Source organism: Chrysochloris asiatica, unplaced genomic scaffold, assembly GCF_000296735.1.
Source record: "Chrysochloris asiatica unplaced genomic scaffold, ChrAsi1.0 scaffold00005, whole genome shotgun sequence".
NCBI classification, from domain to species: domain Eukaryota; kingdom Metazoa; phylum Chordata; class Mammalia; order Afrosoricida; family Chrysochloridae; genus Chrysochloris; species Chrysochloris asiatica.
Window position 1 is genome coordinate 13,482,017 of NW_006408523.1, and position 22,078 is coordinate 13,504,094.

A 22,078-nucleotide genomic window follows, 5' to 3' on the forward strand; every position below is an offset into this window, starting at 1 on the left:
GCATGTGTTCTCCAAGTGTGGTTTCTGGACCAGCAGCACTGATTTTTCCTTGAATCTTGTAAGCAGTGCAAATTCTCAGGTGAGGAGAAAAGTTGTTGTTTTGTTCAGTGTCATCAAGTCTGTTCTGACATATAGCCACCATGAAGAGGTTTCCACCTCGCAGTTCAAATCGACCTTGTGGCCACACCTACACCACACCAGCACTCCTCAGAGAGAATAAGCCACAAGCAATGATTTTCATGTGAGCTGCTTTTAAGAGGGTAACATTCTAATGTTCAACAGAAGGTTTAAAAAAAAACAAAACCAGTTGCAATTGAACCTATTCTAACCCGGACTATGTACCAGACGTAAGAGACGCCGGAATGTGGAGCTACTCCTGGTGCATCCACACGAGGAACTCAGGGTAGAGGGGAGGCAGAAATTGAACCTGTGCATTCCCACACCATGACCATGTAGAGTGGCACCTATACTGCCTGGTGGCACAGAGGAGGTATCTGGAAGCATCTGTGGGTTAAGCTTGAGTGGGAAAGAGCCCATTAAAAGGGTGGGTATCCTGTGTGTTAAGGAGTTTGGGTGGGTGCTCGTGTTCACTGAACAAGTAATAGGGTATCCATAGACTTGTCCATGTGTGCAGAAGGGATGGGGACAGAGCCAAGCTCTGTTGTTGTTGTTAAGTACCGTAGAGTTGATTCCAACCCATAGTGACCCTTTACAGGGTTTCCGAAACTGTAAATCTTTACTGGAGCAGAAAGCCTCATCTTTCTCCCACAGAACAGCTGGTAGTTTCGAACTGCTGACCTTGAGGTTAACAGCCCGATTCGTAACCACTACACTACCAGAGCTCTGTAGGAAGTAGGAAATGGTGATTAAACCATCACTGTGTGTTCGACATCCACACCAAAAAACAAATCCAATGCCGTCAAGTCAATTCCAACTCATAAAGACCCCCCTGTGTTTAGAGTAGACCTGTGTGCCCTAGGGTCTTCTTGGCTGTCATCTTTATTACAGTGGACTACCAGACCTTGCTTTCCCAGCACCGCGGGTGAGTTCCAACAGCCAAACTTTCAATAAGCAGCGGAGCACAGATCGATTGTGCCACCCAGAGGCCTCCCAGGCACCCATAAGCACATGATATTTCAGCTAGTGAAGCTTCAATGTAACCCAATGACCCTGAGAGACAACAAAGGATATGCCAAAATGTTTGTGTTTGAGCCTGTGTGTATACGCAGCCTTTGAAGTGTTTGAAGGAGAAAATGGTTTCGGTATGATTCTCGGAGCCACTGGTTCTCAATTCCAATGGCACGAGCAGGGCCTGAGGAACTCATTTAAAAAGATACAGGTACCTGGGTTGTAATGGAGAAGTGGCCTGGGATATGGGGCTCGGATGCTATAGAAAAGATGAGCATGCTAGTGAACAGCGTTCTTATCGCCACGAAGAGTCAGAGGCAGAAAAAAAAATGAATTGCTTGATATTAATAAAGGTTTTGTTTTTTTTTTCTTGTAGGAGTGTCCAAATCACGGGTATGTACTCTTTTTATCTTCTCCATGTATATTCATTTTGCCAAATTTCCCATTTGTTTTGCTTCTAATTGTTCAGAACTTTTATTTCCTTAATCCATATGCATTGTGCGCCTAGTGTAAATGTGGAGTCGCTGTGTGGATTGTCTTCTATTTAGGAAGTGCTGTATACCTCCCTTCTCAGAACAACAATCAACCTAGATGCTGTATTTCAATGTTATTTTATGTGGAAAGATTACTATGAGGGAATGAATACCTCAAGATTCTAGATTCCCACTCTGGGTAGGCACCAACACGTTACTAAATGTGCATCATCTACGTCTCATGCTATTGGTTTTAGTTTGTGAATACGAACCAGAAAGAAGTTTATTTAAATCTCATTTTGTTTTTGTCAGAGTTGCTTTGGGTACCCCTTGAGCATCTTCTTCATCGTGATCAATGAATTCTGTGAAAGGTTTTCTTACTATGGAATGAGAGGTAACTTGTCAACGTGTCTCACCCTTTGGAGAAGAGTGTGTATCATCACCACTAGTTCTAACTGTGTTCCTCCTCCCTCTTCTGTCTTCCCCTGTGCAAAGCACTCCTGATCCTGTACTTCCGACGGTTCATTGGATGGGATGATAATCTGTCCACGGCCATCTACCACACATTTGTTGCTCTGTGCTACCTGACACCAATTCTTGGAGCTCTTATTGCCGACTCGTGGCTGGGAAAGTTCAAGTGAGTACTTGAAACATTCTTGTTAATGAACAAGCCAAAGAGTAATGGTACACTTTGTGGTTTAGGACGGTGTCATCTGGGAATGAAGAAGACTTTAAGGGGTATAAAGAACATTGTAGCTTAGAAGAACATTGTAGACCTTACTTCTGCTCATTGTCCATCCCCAGAACCTAGCAGTCTGCCTGGCATATAGCAGAGTGAATACAAGAATCATTAGCTGGTGTTTTCCTTCTCCAAAGAGTTACATCTTTATTTCAGCTTGAAACAGTAGCGGGGATACTCTGTCATTAATGATGTGCAAGGAAAACCAAAAACCCTAATGTATGTCCTGACTTTGGAGGGGCTTACACTGTCAATGGGCAGAAAGACTACACGGCACAAAGTAGCTCAAGAAAGCATCCTTTTAGGCTGTAGGAGTGCTATATAGAGTGCTCCGTGGAGGCCAGGATGGCTAAGCTTCTTCTCTCATACTTTGGACATATTGTCAGGAGGGAACAGTTGCTCGAAAAGGATGTCATGCTGGGTAAGATGGAGGGTCAGAGAAAAAGAGGAAGACCCCCAACGAGATGGATCAGCCAGGTGGCATCATTGATGGACTCAAGTGTGACAGCGGTAGTGAGGTTGGCCAGGATCAGACATTGTTTCGTTCTGCTGTGCATGGGGTCGCTATGAGTCATTCCGACTCGATGGCACCTGACAACAACAACAACATTCTATAGGAAGAGCTCCAAGAGTGGAGTCAGCGGGAATTACCAAGAAACACGTCCTATGACCCAGTGAAGACCAAAGAACAAACATGGGCAGAAGCTGGAATAGTCGCTGTTTCAAAACAGTTATACCCAAAATAACCAATGGTCCGCACATGGTCAAATACTGCTACCAGTCACTTTGGTACATGTGCATCTCTCACAGTTGGAACCAGGGTTTTACAATTTGATATCCTGCTGAAATTTTGCATTTCCACCCCAGATATACTGAATCAGAATCTACATTTTAAGACCCTCCCCCAGGTTACTCTTATGTATATGTTTATAAGAATCTATATGATTCATCCAGAAATCTTGTTAAAAAGTAAATTCTGAGTCAGTCTCTCTAGTAATCAAACCATCCACTGCCATGAAATCAATTTCCGGGCCTAAATCTTTACAGGAGCCGACAGCCTCACCTTTTTCCTGCCGAGCCACTGATGAGTTCCAACTGCTGACCTGGGCTCCTTATATCTGGAGGAGAAATGCAAATTTCTTAGCAATAAAGTCCTGGTTCAAAGATCCAGATTTAAGTCATTAAGTAATACAAAACATTAAGTAATACAAAAAATAGCTCAAAAATAAAGAGGATCTTTTCCCCTTCTGCTTCCAACACTAGCCAAGTTTGAAAAACAAGTGTATTCATGACAGGGCTCTTGAAAATTTTGAAGGAAAGGGGTCTTTTGTGGTGGAATTTTGTATTGCCATTGTGTAATCAACTTACTGTCTCTGTTCGAACCCAGGACAATTGTGTCGTTATCTATTGTTTACACAATCGGACAAGCTGTCACTGCAGTGAGCTCCATTCATGACCTCACAGACGCAAACAAAGATGGGACCCCGGACAACATTTCTGTGCATGTGTGAGTTGATGCTAATGACTCCCTGTCTCCCCATCCTAATCGTGGTTGCTCAATGCATGTTCTAATGTTTAATCCTTTTCTTTGAGTTTCTCCAAGAGTGTAAGGAGACTTTCTCTTTTCAGAATAGTATTGAGAAGGCAGTTTTCCTAACTCAGAGTTGAGTCTTCTGTATGTTATCATCTTAGGGGGATTGTTGACTTTGAGGGACAACTGTCCTGGGAACCTCCTATCTAATGCATGATCAGTGAGTGGAGCCTTAGTGTTAGACTTGATACTCTATAGAGAAACATTCCCAGAGACCACCAGGTTTCCTCAGGATTCTTGTGCCCTTGGTTTTCCATCTTGTGCCACACTTCTGTGTATTTTTTAGTCATTCCATTTCATGAATATTTATTGCAGCCCTATTTGCTGGGTTCTTGATGAATGTTAGTTTTTTGTTTTGTTTTGTTTTGTTTAATGCTTCATTGTGAATTATGTGATAGTTTACATGGAGAACATTAGCTTTACATTCATCCTATCATATATCGTTTCATTGCTGTGGTTACAACCCCCTCCAATGAATGTTAGTTTTATTGACAAATGTTACTAAACTAATGCATTCCCTATCCTTGTCTAGCACCTTGGTTGTAAAGATTTATTTTGTTTTCTCTTTTTGTATTTAAATTCTTGATCTATAGAGAAAATAATGTTTGGGGTTGGGAAAATATAATTGAAATTCAAATTAGTATCTGTGGTCCTCACATTTCTGACTTATTAGAAAATCTGACTGCTGTTCAGACCAGGCATCTTGATATCAGCACCCTTGGGTCCCACAGGGAACTCTGTTGATGGAGGGGAGTGGTTTAGAGTTAGATCCCCAGCTCTTCACAGGGTAGCTATATGACCTTGGGCAAGTTATTCTCCCTTGTCTTTAGTCTTTAGTTTTCTAATCTGTAAAACAGCTTCTTGTTGTCGTTAAGTGCCATCAAATCAATTCTGAGAGTTTCTAAGGAGCGGCTGGTGAATTTGAACTGCTGACCTTACAGTTCAAACCGACCTTGTGGTCAAGTGCTTATCCTACAGTGCCACACCAGGCCTCTAAGTCAGGTGATGTGATTCAAATTCTAGTCGTGTCTCTTTCTGGTTGTGTTATCTCGAGCAAATTTCTTAACTTGTGTGCCTCAGTTTCCCTATTTGTAATAGCAGTGTTGTTGTTAAGTGCCCGTTCCGACTCCTAGCTGTATAGGATTTCTGAGGAACAGCTGGTGGGTTTGAACCACCAACTTTGTGGTTAGCAGTCCAGTGCTGATCCTATAGGAGTTCTTGTATCAGACTGTTGTGGGTTAAAGCCGAGTCCTTCCAATGCTGCCTGGTAAGTGATAAATGCTCAGTAAATCTTAGCTATTTATTTTATTTCATGGAATTAGTAGTGGATCATGGCTAAAGTCTCACAAGAGAGCATGGTGGTGGTGTGCCATCGATTTGCTTCTGACTCTTAGTGACCCTATATAGAGTTTCCGAGGCTATAAATCTTTACAGTCACAGAAAACCTCATCTTTTTCTCCAAGAGTAACTGGTACCATCAAACTACTGACCTTAGGGCTAGCACCCCAGCTTGTAATCCACTATGATGTGACCCTGCTTTTCTTCTAAATGAGTCAAGTAACAACATGGGGCCCTTGGGTATGCACTCAATGACTGCACAAGGTTGGCAGTTCAAACCCACCCAGAGGGACCTTGGAAGACACACCTGGACATCTGCTTCCCAAAGGTCAGGGCCTAAAGACCTTGTGGTTCTGTTCTACACGGTACACCTAAGACTCACCATTCAAAACTGACTGGACAGCAGTCACAGAGTAACCACGTTAAACGTGAGCTGTGTTATGAGACCAACAAGAAACCCAGGAAGGAGAGCTGCTTTTAAAAACAACTCTTCTCATGTGTGGTATTTTCCTTGACTTTTCCTGTTTCATAAGAGTTTTCGTATTTTTAAGCAACACTAGCAGCCAAGATGATATAAAGTACACACTTGCAAAAGTTTAAATTTGTAGCAACTAACTGTAAAACACATATAACTACAAGATGAGGGTTGATATATTCTAGGAATAATTTTTTTTTTTTTTTTCCAATTCAGGAAGGAAAATACTTGCCGATAACTTGGGAAATTAAAAAGTAAATAAAAAGAAGTAATCCTTAAAAACACTCGCCCCACCCCCCACATAGTGTAGCTATTTCTTTGTAAATTGATAGTCTGCTTTTCATGTCAGTCATGTTTCCCACTGCCGTTTCCGTGCTGTTATTAGCCTGTAACAGTTGTACCAGGAACAATGCTTATACATATTTATTTAAGGAGCATTTCATTTGTTCATTCATTTACTGCATAACTATATGGCTCAAAAGAGCTCCGAACATCAGTCTTTATCTGACTTTAAGTCATTGCTATCCATTTTCTAGATGGTAAACTATTTCACAAAGACATGAACTTGAAGGGCCATCAATTCAAGTTGTTATTGAACTATCAAGATAGCATATCCTCTGATTTATTTTTTCTCAGAAAGTTGTGGAGTCTTCCCCAGGTTTGCCCTTGCTCTGGGTCCTCAGCAGGAAACTAGGGAAAGAGAGAGCTCTGCTTTGAAGAAACTGACCTTCAGCAACCTCTTCTATCCCCAGGGCTCTGTCCATGATTGGCCTGCTTCTGATAGCTCTTGGGACAGGAGGAATAAAGCCTTGTGTGTCTGCCTTTGGTGGAGATCAATTTGAAGAGGGCCAGGTAAGAGCACATACCTTCACAGAAACCAAATAATGGAATTAAATATCAGTGACCCCAAAAAAGAAAAAACCCAAAAATCTGTTCTCCAGTTGGCTCTTTTCAAGTACCCTTGAAAGTAAGATGTTGTCGCTCTGAGATGCTGTCAAGTTGAATCTGACTCATAGCAACCCTATCTTTGCACAACAGAACAAAACGCTATCCAGTCCTGAGCCAGCCTCACAATTATTGTCATGCTTGAGCCCATTGTTGCTGTCTCTATTGTCAGCCCACCTCCTTGGGGGTCTTCATCGCTTTTGCTGACCCTCTACTTTACCAAGCATGATGCACTTTTCCAGGGACTGGTCCCTCCTGATAACATGTCCAAAATCCACGAAATAAAAGTCTCGGAATCTTCGCTTCCAAGGAACATTCTGGCTGCATTTCTTCCAAGACAAATTAGTTTGTTCTTATGACAACCCACAATACTTTCAATAGTTTTTCCCAATACCCTAATTCAAAGGCATCAATTCTTCTAGGGTCTACCCTATTCATTGTCCATCTTTTGTGTGAATATGAAATGACTGAAAATTCCATGGTAGGAGTCAGACACACAATAGTCCTCAAAGTGATATATCTTTGCTCTTGAACACTTTAAAGAGGTCTTTGGGAGCCGATTTGCCTTATGTAATACGTCATTTGATTTTGTAAATGCTGCTTCCATGAGTGTTGATTGTGGATCTAAATCAAATGAACTCTTGGGCAATTTCAACCTTTTCTTGTTTTATCCTCATGTTATTTACTGGATAAAAATCAGATCAGCAGCTACGTTTGATCAATTGATACAGAATCAAGGTGGTCATACTTCAAAATTGTCCTTTTCCTTACAGGAGAAACAAAGAAACCGATTCTTTTCCATCTTTTATCTGGCCATCAATGCTGGCAGTTTGCTTTCTACAATCATCACTCCCATACTCAGAGGTAAAACAAAAAAATCCCCCCCAAAAAATGGAAAGGCCTTCTGTCTTCCTTTTTTAATTGAGGAGAAGAAAGCCAAGTAAAGAAATGAAGTCTCTGCTTTGTCGGTTTGGTTCCCGCCCCCTCCTCCAGTCACTCTTGACTTACACTTCAGCTGTCAGATACATGGCTAGTGTAGAAACTGAAATCCAGAATATGAAATTCTTCTCTTCTTTTCAAGTTTCACTTCCTTTTCTAATCTTACTTAAGGAGGCCTGGTGGTTAAGTGTTTGGCTACTAACCGAAAGGGCAGCAGTTCAAATCCACCAGGCTCTCTGTGGATGAACGATTTAGCAGTTTGCTTCCATAAATATTTCCAGTCTTTAAGACGAAACCCATGGAGCAATTCCACTCTGTTCTAGAGGGGGACTCTCAGCCAGAATCAATTCTACAGCAAGACATATAAATTTTATTGAAATCCCTTAGCTCAGCGGTGGTTGTTGTTGTTGTTAAGTGCCATCAAGACAATTCTAACCCCTAGCGACCCTGTATAGGGTTTCCAAGGAGCAGCTGGTGAGTTTGAACCACTGACCTTGTGGTTCAAACCAACTTTACAGTCCAGTGCATTAACCCACAGCTCCACACCAGGACTCCTTTGGTGGGGAATGTTCTTTCGGCCAGAATTTATAACATCATTTGCAGCACATGCAAAATCATCAACTTAAAAGAACATTTCATGAACTCACCCTTCATGGCAGTTTCTTCTAGTTCAGTGCCTTACTGAGAATTTGCCCCTGCACCCCAGATAGACTGAATCCAAATCTCCTTTTTAACAAAATTCCCCAGGTGATTCTTCTGAATATATAGAAAGCTAGGTCTTCCAAGAAAAGGGTAGAGAACAAATTTTACTGCCAAAATTTATCACATCATTCATGGGCCAGACAAAAGTATCAACTTAAAGATTATCCTGCTGTATTTAGTCAAACATTTAAGTAACTCACCCCTGTACTAGACTGCAAAGTCAACCTGAACCGCAAGGTGGGTGGTTCAAGTTCACCTTATGCAGGGTCGCTATGAGTTGGAACCGACTCGACGGCACTTAAAAACAACATCAAATGTGATGGCTGGAACTGTAGTTGCTTTGGCAGGGCCAGACCAAACGATTTCGAGGACCTTATACGGAGCTCTGGTAGTGTAGTGGTTACAAATCAGGCTGCAAACCGCAAGGTCAGCAGTTCAAAACTACCTGCTGCTACGCGAGAGAAAGATGAGGCTTTCTGCTCCTGTAAAGATTTACAGCCTCGGAAACCCTGTACAGGGTCGCTATGGGTCGGAACTGACTCGACGACACTTAACAACAACAACAATATACAGACCGTTGGCCAGAGATTCCTCACCCCTACTCTAAGATTACCTGATCTTACAGGGGTTTTGACTAGGGGCTTCTGTTTCTTATGAATACGTACGAATCACCTGGGCATCTTGTTACATTGTAGATTCGGCTTCAGGTCCCCAGCTCCCTGGTCAAAACCCCTATTGAATCAGATCATCTCATGGGTCCCAGCATTCCACGGAAAGGATCCCCAATAATCTCTTCATCTCTTCCTCCAAAGTCTTATTTTACCTAAAGGTAAAATCATCATAGGATTTCCGAGCAAAAATAGGACCTAGACAGGGGTCAGCAAACCATTGTTCATGGGTCATTCATTCACATTGTGGCTGTGCCCACCCCACACAGGCAGAGCTGAGTAGTTGTGAAAGTAACCAAATGACCCACAGAGCCTACAGTGTTTCGTCTAGACATTTACAGAGGTTTATAAACACTGTCTGAGGTCATCGAACTGTTTCTTAATTCCCTTTAAGTACAGGAACATACAATCTTGATTTTTCCTAATGTATTTTGATTTTACCTTCTTCAAGTTATTAGAAAATTTACTATCTTCAAGTTATTAGAAAATTCACAGATCATAAAGAGGCCCACTGATTTTGACTTGGCTAGGATCAGACATCTATTTAGGTGCTAAGACTGGAATCTGTCTGTCTCCAATTCTGTTTACTTCAATGCTGCTTTGCTCAGGGAGCACTGAAAACAGGTAAATGGATAAATCTAGAACATTAAATGAAAGCAATATGCAAAAAAAAGTTAAAGGATTTTTATTTTTTTAATGAGAGCTATGTGAGCAAGAGTCCTGGTGTATAATGTAAGATAATATAAGCTCTTGCTAACTTTGACAGCCATGTTGCTCATCTTGTAGCATTTTGACATGTAGGTGGGATAAGTGCTCAACCATAAGTTGGTTTGAACTGCAAGATCGGCAGTTCAAACTCACCAGCCACTCCTCGGAAACCTTATCCAGGGTCGCTATGAGTCAGAACCGACTCAACAGCACTTAACAACAACAATGTGAGCATTGGCGTCTTGGTGTGGTGCTGTAGGATAAAGCACTGGACCACAAGGTCAATTTGAACTATAAGGTCAGCAGTTGAAACTTACCAGCTGCTCCTTGGAAACCCTGTACAGGATCACTATGAGTCAGAACTGACTCAACAGAACTTAACAACAGTAACAAATGTAGACATTACCAATGCCATAATTAATCTTAAATGTATCATTTCTCCCCAGTTCAACTATGTGGAATTCACACAAAACAACCTTGCTACCCACTGGCATTTGGTGTTCCAGCTGCTCTCATGGCTGTATCTCTGAGTAAGTAGAAATCAGTTGAATTCATCTGAGCCTGTCATCAGGTCCTGGTGTGGCGCTGTGGGTGAATGCCTGGACTCCACAGTCGGTTTGAACCACAAGGTCAGCAGTTCAAATTCACCAGCTGCTCCTCGGAAACCCTATACAAGGACCCTATGAGTCAGAACTGACTCTATAGCACTTAATAACAACAATCATCAGGTCAGACCCCACGGTGCCCGTTGTGACTGATTGTAAGAGTAGATTAAAGAAGTGCTGTCATGACAATTGGTCTCTAGTCACCTGGAGCAACAGAAGGAGGTGAAGAGTCTGGAACAGCAGGAAGATAGGACTGTAGGCTAATTGGCTCTTTTGCCCTGAGACCAGAACTGTATGCTATCTGGCTACCATTGCTGAACATTTTGATCAAGGATTCTAGAGATGAATCTTGATCAAAGGGGGGGAAAATGCAGAGCAGAATTTGAAAAATTCATGAACTCCAGAGTTTATGGAGTCATGTAGAGTACATGACCCTCTAAAACTGTTGCTCTGAGATTATCTTAAAACCTGAAACCACAATTACTCCCTGAAGGCTTTTTCAAACCAAACAGTAGTTTAGCTTTAACTGTGAAAAGCTGTTTGCCATGAACATGATGCTCTTTTGTGAACTATCTCTATGAGCTCAGAAGATGACATGGGAACCTTAGGGGCCAGTGAGTTTTTGTGAATGGGGAGAAGCTACTCAGAAGAAGGAGGGTGATAATTATACAAGTTCAAGAATGCCATCAATGTCAGTGAACCGTTCATGTAGAAAGTGTTGAATGGGTGTATGTTTTGCTGAGTATCTTCTCAACTCAATAAATATGAATTGCTATCAGTGTTAAATGTGCTCTGAGTATTCAGAGTTTGCACGTTGTTTCAGAGGAAATGAGATCCAAAAACATGTTTACAGAAAAAGGAATCAACTGAGTTGAACATTTAAAGGTTTTGCTGGTATTCAGGCAGAATAAGACAAAGGGGAGACTCTAGTAAACTACATTAACCCATGGCAGAAATCTATAGTTTACAAGAAGAAACGGTAACCTGGTTTGGTTGTTGTTTAAATACTTCCCGTGAACATCTAAATTTCCATAATGGATCATTTCAAAATATTTCTACCAGTGCACAACCCCTCTGGAAGGAATACGTGAGGGGGTTCAAAAATTGCGTGGAAAATTAAATGAAAAGATAGTCAAATTTTTTCCACATACTTTTGAAGCTCCTTCATATGTGTACATTGTTGTTGTCGTCATAGAGTTGGTTCCAATTCATAGCATCCCTGTAGAAGGTTTCTGAGGCTATAAATCTCCACAGCACTTAGGAGCCAGAAGTCTCATCTGTTTGACTGAGGAGCAGCTGGTGGGCTCAGGTTGCTAACTTTGTGGTTCGCAGTCTGGTGTTTATCCGACAGAGCCACTGTGTTCAGTGTGTATTAGATGCATAAATTTGCATGTTAGTTCTTGACACTGACTTAGGAAATGTTGTTGTTGTTAAGTGCTGTCGAGTCTATTCCAACCCATAACAACCCCCATATAGGAAATGTATAGGGTCTAAAAACATGGGAGAATCTGCCTGGAACGATGATGGTCCAGGAAAGTAACAGAGCCCAAAAACCAGCTTTAGTCTCCAGAGCTGCTTCTCCCACCACGCCAAGGAGCAGTTAGCCACAATCACTTTTGGCACTCTAGGGTAACAGATCCATGATGGAAGAAGTGCAGACAGAGCACCCCCTGGAGGCCAGGATGGCCAAACTTTGTCTCTCATACTTCAGACATATAGTCAGGGGGGTCCATTCGCTGGAGAAGGATATCATGTTTGGTAGGGTGGAGGATCAGAGAAAAAGAGGAAGATCCCCAGCAAGATGGATTGACAAAGTGGCAGCATCAATGGGCTCAAGCATGGCAACAATAGTGAGGTTGGCCCAGGATCGGGCAGTGTTTCATTCTGTTGTGCATAAGGTCACTATGAGTCAGTACCGACTCGATGGCACCTAACAACAGGGTAACCACTGGACTGCTAACCACAAGGCCAGCAATTCAAACCCACCAGCCGCTCCTCAAAAACCCTGTACAGGGTCACGATGAGTCAGAACCAATTCCACAACACTTAACAACAACAGTAGCATCAAGGAGGCCCCTTGTCAATCTGTCTGCTCAGGCATTAGCAGTTTAGTTTTATCCTTGCATCTGTGCTAAAGCCCCGTATTCGATTTTCCCCTTTTTCATTTGTCCATTTCTTCCAGAATTCTTGGAATGCTGGTACACTCACTTGGAAAGCCCATGGATGCCCTGTCTTCTCTAATTTAGGGAAGCAAAACAGAGAGTACTTGAGAAAGCATTGTTCTGTATTGTGTACCAGACACTGTAGCAAGTACTTTAGACTAAATTTTTGTTTAGTCTGTACAAGTCATTCTTACATCACAGGTTATGATTTTACTTCTAAAAACATGCAAATTTATGCATCTAATACACACTGAACACAGTGGCTCTGTCGGATAAGCAGCCAAATCATAGAAATTCCTGTGTGCACCAACATTATGCTTAAATTAGGTCTCCATGCTTCAGACAAAATCCATTAAAACTATATTTGTGGACAATGACAAGAGCATAGATTCTGCCACATATAATTAAGTAAAAGCTTTAACAGATGAATCCCCCCCTTTTTTTTTTCCTCTGAAGGTTTAAAAACCAAAGCCAAAATAACTTTCTCTTACTATATTGCAGTCAGAAAATTAGAGCCCTGTGTTTTTTTTGTCTTTAGAGAATAATTTATTATTCTGGTTTGTGAAAACGTTCATTCTTTTTGTGTTCCTTTAAAGAGGAATAGCAAATGTGCTTAAATAATTGTACTGGGTGTCCATGAACTGTCCCAAGTTGTGGGCAGTAGATAGTCGTGTTGTTACATGCTGTCAAGCCAGTACCGACTCATCACATTCCTATTTAGTACTTTCAAGGCTTTAAATCTTTGCAGAAGCACAAAACCTTCTCTTTCTCCCAATAAGTAGGAAGTAGATAGTACCAAAGCTTAATATAGGTCAGAACACAAATACAACATTACTCAGAGGATCTTGTGATTGTTAATACCAAAAGCAGTTTGTAAACTTTTCTGAATCCTTAGACACTTATGGGGTAAGTACATAAACCCATTGTATTAGTAATTCCAGTATAGGCAGACCTCGGAGATATTGTGGGTTTGGTTCCAGAACACCACAATGAAGCTGACATCACAATAAAACAAAATACACAACAGTTTGGGTTTCCCAGTGAATATGAGTCATGTTAACACTCTGCTGTAGTCTAGTAAATGTTCAGTAGCATCAAATGTCCCAATATGGTGCTTGTAGGATCAATACTCAACTGCAAACCACAAGACCAGCAGTTCAAACCCACCAGCTGCTCCTCAGAAACCCCATACAGGGTTGCTGTGAGTTGGTAGCCAACAACAGAAATTAACAACAGCATTATAAAATTTTTGTTTGAAATATTATGAGAATTGCCAAAATGTGACACAGAGGTACTAAGTTAAAACATACTGTTGGAAAAATGGTGCCAATAGATGAGCCTGATGCAGGGTTACCACAAACCTTCAATTTGTAAAAAAATAAAATGAAAAATACAGTATTTGCCAAGTGCAATAAAAAAAGATACACTTGTATTTCTGCAACAAGGTTATGACTCCAATGAAAGCACATGTACAGAAAATAGTCACAGGGCGAATCTGTCAAACACCATGTAACACATCTTCTCCTGCTCTGTTTAGTTGTGTTTGTCATCGGCAGTGGAATGTACAAGAAGTTCAAGCCACAAGGCAACATCATGGCCAAAGTAGTCAAGTGCGTTGGTGTAAGTATCTCTGTAGTTCTCTGGAAATGACTTTTCATGATTCCAGAACCTTCCGCTTCCTTTCCATTCTGAATCACTGGGGCTTTGGTCTTCCTTCACACATTTCATTTGCAGCCTGAACTATTTTGATGAATTCCGGTTTCTCATAAGACACACCAAATGGATAATACAAACAAAACTCAAAGAGGGAAGTAAGAAAATGACTGTTGAGCTTAGAAAACAAGATCAATAGTCAGGGAAAAGCAAATGAAAGTGCCTTTGCCTACCATGCTGGCAGAAATGGGCTGATGTGTAAGGGAGCAGTGTAAGAAAAATGAGGTGGTACCATTTGTTTACAGTCTAAAATGTAACACGAATGAAGTATTGAAACTCTTAGGGTCAGTAATTCCATTTTTAGGAATTAAACGTCAGAAGATAATTTTTTAAACAATATAAAATGGAGACCGTTTATATATGATGGTTACCGCTGCAGTATTTCTAACTGTGAAATGCTTTTTATACTAAATTCCTAAAAGGAGAATGATGGCTACCTTATAAGTACATACATGTTGAAGGAGAAGGATGAGGCTTTCTGCTCCCATGAAGATTTACAGCCTGAAAACCCCGAAACAGGGTCGCTCCAAGTCAGAACCAACTCCATGATGCATCCTACCAGCGCCATCACGTAGTCATTGTTACTCATGCTTCAAAGAATAGTTGATGATATCTGTATGCAGAATACAGTTCTTCCATATGCATCTATGTCGTATACATACAATGTGTTCAAATTGCTTCTGTCGTATAGCAACCCTGTACATGGTTTTAGAGGCTTTAAATCCTCACAGGAGCAGAAACCCTCATCTTTCTCCCATGGAGTGACTGGCAGGCTCGAACCACAGACCTCATGGTTCATAGTCCAGTACTTAGCGTATGGAACCACTGCACTCCCCGGATATATAATCAAAACAAAACCCCCACAGTCTGCAAGTTGACTCCAACTCATAAAGACCCTAAAGGACAAAGCAGAGTTGCTTCACAGGGTTTCCAAGGCTGTCCTTTGTATGGCAGCAGACTGATACATCTTTCTCCATGGGGTGGTAGGGATGTGCCGCTGAGTCAGTTCCGACTCATAGCAACCCTGCACAGGGGTTCCGAGGCTGTAAATCTCTATGGGAGCAGAAAGCCTCATCTTTCTTCGGCGGAACAGGCTGTGACCTTATGGTTCGCAGCCCGATTCGTAACCACTATGCTACCAAAGCTGGGTTCAAGCCATAAAACGATATTCAATTCAGTTATTTGAACACCTTTAAGTTTGTCTGGAACAACTTAACTATGTAAATCTAGTGCTTCAAAGATTAAAATATTTCTGTTAAAAATTTAATATCTATAGGGGTCACAGTTATGGAAACTTCTTAGACATATGCAAACACCTCATGAGACTGAGTTACTAGACTTAAAATGTACCAGACGAAGGACTGTAGTCTTGAGGGGGCATCTAGGTCAATTGTCATAACATACTTTGCAAAGACAATGTTCTACATCCTAGTTTGGTGAGTAGAGTCTGTGATCTTAAAAATTTGTGAATAGCCATTTAAGGTACAACCATTATCTCTTCCTGGCTGGAACAAAAGGAGAGTAAAGGAGACCAAGGAAGCAAGTAGTCCACAGGACAATGGCCCACAGGAACTACAGCCTCCTCTAGTATGAGACCAGAAGAACTAGATGGTACCTGTTACTATGACCAACTGCTCTGACCAGGGACACAAAAGAAGGTCCTGGTAATAACAGGAGAAAAATATGGAACAAAACTCAAATTCATATGAAAGACCAGACTTACTAGACTGAAGAGACTAGAAGGACCATTAAGACTGTTGTCCTAAGATACCCTGTTACTCTTTTAATCTGGAACTGAGGGTCACATCTCAGCCAAATACAAAATTGAATCAGCAGCTATATTAGACCAGCGGGCAACATTTGCCCAAAAGCAAAGATGAGAAGGCAAGGAGGAGGCAAGGAAAGTGGAGGGCTGGACACTCAGAAGGCAGGGAGAAAACGGGGGGAGAATTGACACATTGGAGAGACAGCAACCAACATCATGGAACAACTTGGGTATAAACTTAATTTACTGTGTAAGCTTTGACCTAAAACACAATAAAATGTTTTTAAAAAATTAGTATCCAAATTGAGATATGCAATAACTCCATTAAGAAATATTGTGGTGCTATAGCATAAGCACTGGACTACTTACCATAAGGTCGGCAGTTCAAACCCATCAGCCACTCTGCAAGAGACAGTGCTGTGCTCCTGTAAAGATGTCGAACCAGGAATCCTACAAAATTGCTACAAGTTGGAGTCAACCCACTGGCAGGGGGTTTGGGGTGTTTTCTTTTGGGTGTAAGTATAAAATACACCCTGGATTTTGAATACTTAGTGTGAAAATGTAGAGCCCTGGTGGCATCGTGGGTTAGTTGCTGGACTGCTAGCTAAAGGTCAGCTGTTCAAATCCACCAGCAGCTCCACAGGAGAAAGATGAGACTATCTACCCCTGTAAAGACTTACAACCACTGAAACCCTACGTTGTTGTTGTTAAGTGTCATGGAGTCAGTTCCGATCCATAGCGACCCTGTATAGGGTTACAAGGAGCAGCTAGTGAGCTTGAACTACCAATCGTGCGGTTCAAACAGACTTTGCAGTAAGAGCATTAACCCACAGTGCCACACCAGGTCTCTGAAACCCTTCATAAGCCTCTATAAGTCAGAATCAACTTGATGGCTGTGTGTAGGAGCATGAAAAAAAATTTATATAAATGTCCTCATTAAATATTTTTATATTGATTACATGTTGAAATGATGTTTGGAGTTTATTGGGATAAAATATGTTTAAAATTAATTTCACATAGTTCATTTTTTCCTTTTTAATATGCCTGCTAACCCAAAAGAAGTCCCAGTACGGTACTGTAGGAATAACACTCAACTGTAAGGTCGGTTTGTACTGCAATGTCAGCAGTTCAAACTCACCAGCCACTCCTTGGAAACCCTATCCAGGGTCACTATGGGTCAGAATCGACTCAATGGCACTTAACAACAACAACAACAACAACAACCCAGTAACCTGCCATTTAGTCTATTTCAACTCATAATGATCCTGTATAGAGTTTCCAAGGCTGAAAATCTTTATAGGAGCAGAAAGCTTCATCGTATCCTATGGCACTATATGGCTGCTAGAGAACAAATTACAAATGTGCCTGTTAAATTTGTTCTTAAATGTGGTGTTAAATTTCTAACACACACACTGCCCTATAGGACCTGTAGAAGAGATATGACATTTGTGACTTTGCCTGCCCCAGCTCAAATACGCTTGGTTAGAAGACTCTAGAAAGGAACATGTCTACTCTGACTTTTAACATACTCGATGTACCGGCATATTAGTAGAAGTCTTATATTTTTGCTTTTCTCACAAATGTTTATTTTTCCCTGAAAAGGAGTTTAATTACAATGTGCGTTCCTGTACTTGATTCTCAGATGAAATGACCTCTTTTTCTTCCTTTCCTCAGTTTGCCATCAAAAATAGGTTTAGGCATCGGAGTAAGGAATTTCCAAAGCGGGAACACTGGCTGGACTGGGCTAAAGAGAAATATGATGTAAGTAATTAATAATTGCTAAACAGCCCCAATTCATCTCCCTCTAGAAAGTGAAAACCCAGACTCAATTTATCATAGTAAGTGTGGTTGTTAAGTGCCCTTGAGTCAGTTCCGACTCACAGAGAACCTGCATAGAGTTTCTAAGGAGCAGCTGGTGGGTTAAAACTGCAGACCTTGTGGTTAGCAATCCAGTGCTTATCCTGCAGTGCCACACCAGGACTCCAGTATTACCTTTACATGAACAAAATCTTCAGGTTTACCCTCAACATTTATTAGCATTTTAAATAATATTACATGTTGTTGTTAAGTGCCGTCAAGTAGATTCCAACTCTATTTAAGATTTCTGAGGTTTAAAATCTTTTCAGGAACAAAAAGCCTCATCTTTTTCCCACGTTGCGCCTGGCAGGCTCGAACCTTGGACCTTGTGATGTGCAGTCAAGTGCATAGTGTATGCTGTTATTGTTGTTAGTGTTTTAGTACCATCTCATAGCAACCTTATGCACAACAGAACAAAGTAATGCCTAGTCCTGTGCCAACCTCACAATCATTGCTACATTTGAGCCCATTGATGCTGCCACTTGGCCAATCCATCTCATTGGGGATCTTCCTCTTTTTCTCAGACCCTCCACTTTACCAAACATGATATCCTTCTCCAGGGATCAGTCCCTCCTAATGATATGTGCGATGTATGAGAGATAAAGTCTGGCCATCCTGGCTTCCAAAGAGCATTCTTACTTACTTCTTCTAACACAGATTGGTTTGTTCTTTTGGCAGTCCAAGGTGCTTAATATTCTCCAACACCATAATTCAAATGCATCACCTCTTCTAAGGTCTTTCTTATGTACTATCCAACTTTCACATGCATATGTGGTTATTGAAAATACCATGGCTTGGGTCAGGGTCCCTTAGTCCTCAAACTGACATCTTTCTCTCGAACACTTTAAAAAGGTCTTGTGTAGCAGATTTGCCTAATGCAATACGTCATTTGATTTCTTGACTGCTGCTTCCATAAGTGCTAAGCAAAATGAAATCTTTGACTTCAGTCTTTTCTCCATTTATATGGATGCTGTTTATTGGGCCTATGGTGAGGATTTTCGTTTTCTTTACATTGAGGTGCCATCCATATGGAAATCTGTGATCTTTGATTTTCATCAGTAAGTATTTTAAGTCCTTTGCACTTTCAGCAAGCAAGATTGTATCATCTGCATATCGCAGGTTGTTAATGAATCTTCTTCCAATGCTGATGCCATGTTTTTCTTCATATAATCCTTTTTCTCAGATTATGTGCTCAGCACACAGATTGAATAAATATGGTGAAGGAATGCCATATTTAACCTTGGCCCCAGCTTTCCTAATTTTAAACCTTTTGATATTTCCTTGTTCTGTTAGAACAACTGCCTCTTGGTCTATATACAGGTTCCTCATGAGCACAATTAAGTGTTCTGGAATACTCTTTCTCACAATATTGTCCATAGCTTGTCATGATCCACACAACTGAAAGCCTTTGTATAGTCAGTACAGCACAGGTAAACATCTTTTGGTTTTCTCTTCTCTCTGCCAAGATCTATATGACATCAGCGATAATATCCCTTGTTCCACGTCCTCTTCTGATTCCAGCTTGAGCCTCTGAAAATTTTCTGTCAATGTGCTGTTGCAGCCATTGTTGAATTATCTTTAGCAAAATTTTACTTGCAAGGGATATTAATGACATTTTCCAATGAAGTCTGAATTCTGTGAGGTCACCTCTCTTTGAAATGGGCACAAATATGAATCACTTCCATTTAGTTGGCCAGGTAGTCGTCTTCGAAATCTCTTGGCATAGATGAGTGAGTGCCTTCACTTTGTTGAAATATTTCAATTTGTACCCTATCAATTCCTGGACCCTTGTTCTTTGCCAATTCCTTCAATGTACCTTGGACTTCTTCCTTCATTATTATTGGCTCTTGATCATATGCTAACTATTAAAGTGGTTGAACATCAACCATTTCTTTTTGGTACAGTGACTCTGTGTATTCCTTCCACCTCCTATGATGCTTTCTGCATCATTCAATATTTTTCCCAGAGAATCTTCCAATATTGCAAGTCGAAGCTTGAACTTTTTCTTCAATTCCCTCAGCTTGAGAAATGCTGAGTGTGTTCTTCCTTTTTGGTTTTCTAACTCCAAGTCTTTGCACATTTCTTTATAATATTTGACTTTGTCTTCCTGAGTTTACCCCTGAAATGTTCTATTCAGCTCTTTTACCTCTTCATTTCTTCCATTTGCTTTAGCATCTCTATGCTGGAGTACAAGTTTCAGTCTCTTCTGACATCCATTTTGATCTTTTCCTTCTTCTTGTCTTCTTATTGACCTTTTGCTTTCTTCCTGTCTGATGTTCTTAATGTCATCCCACCACTCATTTGGTCTTCTGTCTTTAGTGTCTAATGCATCAAATCTGTTATTCAGATGACCTCTTGATTCAAGTGGGATATGTTCAAGGTTATATTTTGGCTCTTGTGGACTTGTTCTCATTTTCTTCAGCTTCAGCCTGAACTTACATTGGAGCAATTGATGGTCTGTTCTACAGTCTGCCTGTGGCCTCATTTTGGCTGATGATTTGGAGCTTTTCCACCATTTCTTTCCACAGTTGTAATCAATTTGATATCTGTGTATGCCATCTGGTAAGGTCCATGTGCATAGTCGTCTTTTATGTTGTTTAGAAAAGGTATCTGCAATGAAGAAGGTTTTGGTCTTGCAGAATTCTATCATGAGATCTCTAGCATTGTATCTATCATCAAGACCATGTTTTCCAACTACTGAGCCTTCTTCTTTGCTTCCAACCTTTGTATTCTACTCACTAGTAATTATCAATACATCTTAAGTGCATGTTTGATCAATTTTAGACTGAAGAAGTTGGTAGAATTCTTCAATTTCATCATCACTGGCTTTAGTGGTTGGTGTGTAAATTTGAATAATAGTTGTATTAACTAGTCTTCCTTGTAGGCATATGGATATTATCCTATCACAGACAGTGTTGTACTACAAGACAGATCTTGATACGTTCCTTTTGATGATGAATGTGATGCCCTGCATAGTAAACCTCGTGATTGTCAGATTCAAAATGGCCAATACCAGTCCATTTCAGCTCACTAATGCTATCGATGTTTAAGTGTTCCATTTCATTTTTGACAATTTCCAATTTTCCTAGATTCATACTTCATACATTCCATGTAAACACAAAGGATGTTTACAGCTGTTTCTCTTCATTTGGGGTTTTGCCCCATCTGCAAATTGAGGTCCCTAAGGTTTTACTTCATTCTCCTCATGATCAGCTCTACTTTGAGGAGGCAGCTCTTCCCCAGTTGCATTTTGAGTGTCTTCCAACCTGAGGGGCTTATCTTCCAGCACTGTATTTAACAATACTCTGGTGCTCTTCATCATGTTTCAGTATTCAATATTCTAGTGCATTCTGACAGTGTTCCACTGCTATTCATAAGGATTTCAGTGACTAAATATTCAGAAGTAGTCCATCTCTCCTTCTTCCTAGTCTGTCTTCATCTGGAAGCTCAGCTGAAACCTGTCCACTGTGGGTGATCCTGCTGGTATTTAAAATTCCCATTGTATAGCTTCCAGATTCACAGCAACATGCAAGTGACCTCAGTATGACAAACTGACACATGAATGGTGGGCATACTGTGGTGTTGTTGTTGTTGTTATGTGCCATGGAGTCGGTTCCGACTCATAACAACCCTGCACAGCATGAGGCTGTAAATCCTTATGGGAGCAGAAAACCTCCTCTTTCTCCCGCATAACAGCTGTTAATTTCGAACTGTTGACCCTGAAGTTAACAGCGCTATTAGTAACCACTATGCTACCAGAGCTCCTCTTAATTAGATGTAATTGCATTCATGGGCTTCAGTAAGTATAAGAGTAAGTGATTTGGGGGAGAGAAGAGTCTTGAATTTTAGTAATTTTGCCTCCTACATAGGTGTTTTAATTCATATTTTAGATATCCTGGGGATTTTCCCTTTCAAAAGGAGCCTGTGGTGATGATGTTTCCTTGAGATAATTAATCCCTTCCTGGTTTATCTAGAGATGCAGACATTCCTTCACTAAGTAGCAGTCACAGTGCATCTCAGCTGCAAGTGATGACAGTGACGACTAACTTGTATCTCCTCCGCCCCAACTGCAGGAACGGCTCATCGCTCAAATTAAGATGGTTACAAAGGTGATGTTCCTGTATATTCCTCTCCCAATGTTCTGGGCATTGTTTGATCAGCAGGTAATGTGAAACTATGTTTCTGTACTTCTATGGGCACCACTATGGACCAAGCAGGGTTAGCACTTAGCTCTTACAATGTTCTCTTCGGGTTTCTCTCAGGTATTCCA

General features: G+C 40.9%; 1 protein-coding gene across 1 annotated transcript in view; it reads left to right on the forward strand.

Annotated features, from left to right (window-relative positions):
* Positions 1-1,353: 1,353 nt before the first annotated feature.
* The window catches only part of SLC15A1 (solute carrier family 15 (oligopeptide transporter), member 1), a 44,447-nt gene continuing 23,722 nt past the window's right edge, over positions 1,354-22,078 (forward strand). Inside the window, exons 1-11 of the mRNA XM_006832062.1 lie at positions 1,354-1,438; positions 1,505-1,521; positions 1,914-1,995; positions 2,097-2,238; positions 3,728-3,847; positions 6,497-6,596; positions 7,463-7,553; positions 10,153-10,236; positions 14,011-14,093; positions 17,626-17,712; positions 21,882-21,971. Of these exons, the coding sequence (XP_006832125.1) occupies positions 1,354-1,438; positions 1,505-1,521; positions 1,914-1,995; positions 2,097-2,238; positions 3,728-3,847; positions 6,497-6,596; positions 7,463-7,553; positions 10,153-10,236; positions 14,011-14,093; positions 17,626-17,712; positions 21,882-21,971 (981 nt within the window). The remainder of the gene's footprint in view (positions 1,439-1,504; positions 1,522-1,913; positions 1,996-2,096; positions 2,239-3,727; positions 3,848-6,496; positions 6,597-7,462; positions 7,554-10,152; positions 10,237-14,010; positions 14,094-17,625; positions 17,713-21,881; positions 21,972-22,078) is intronic.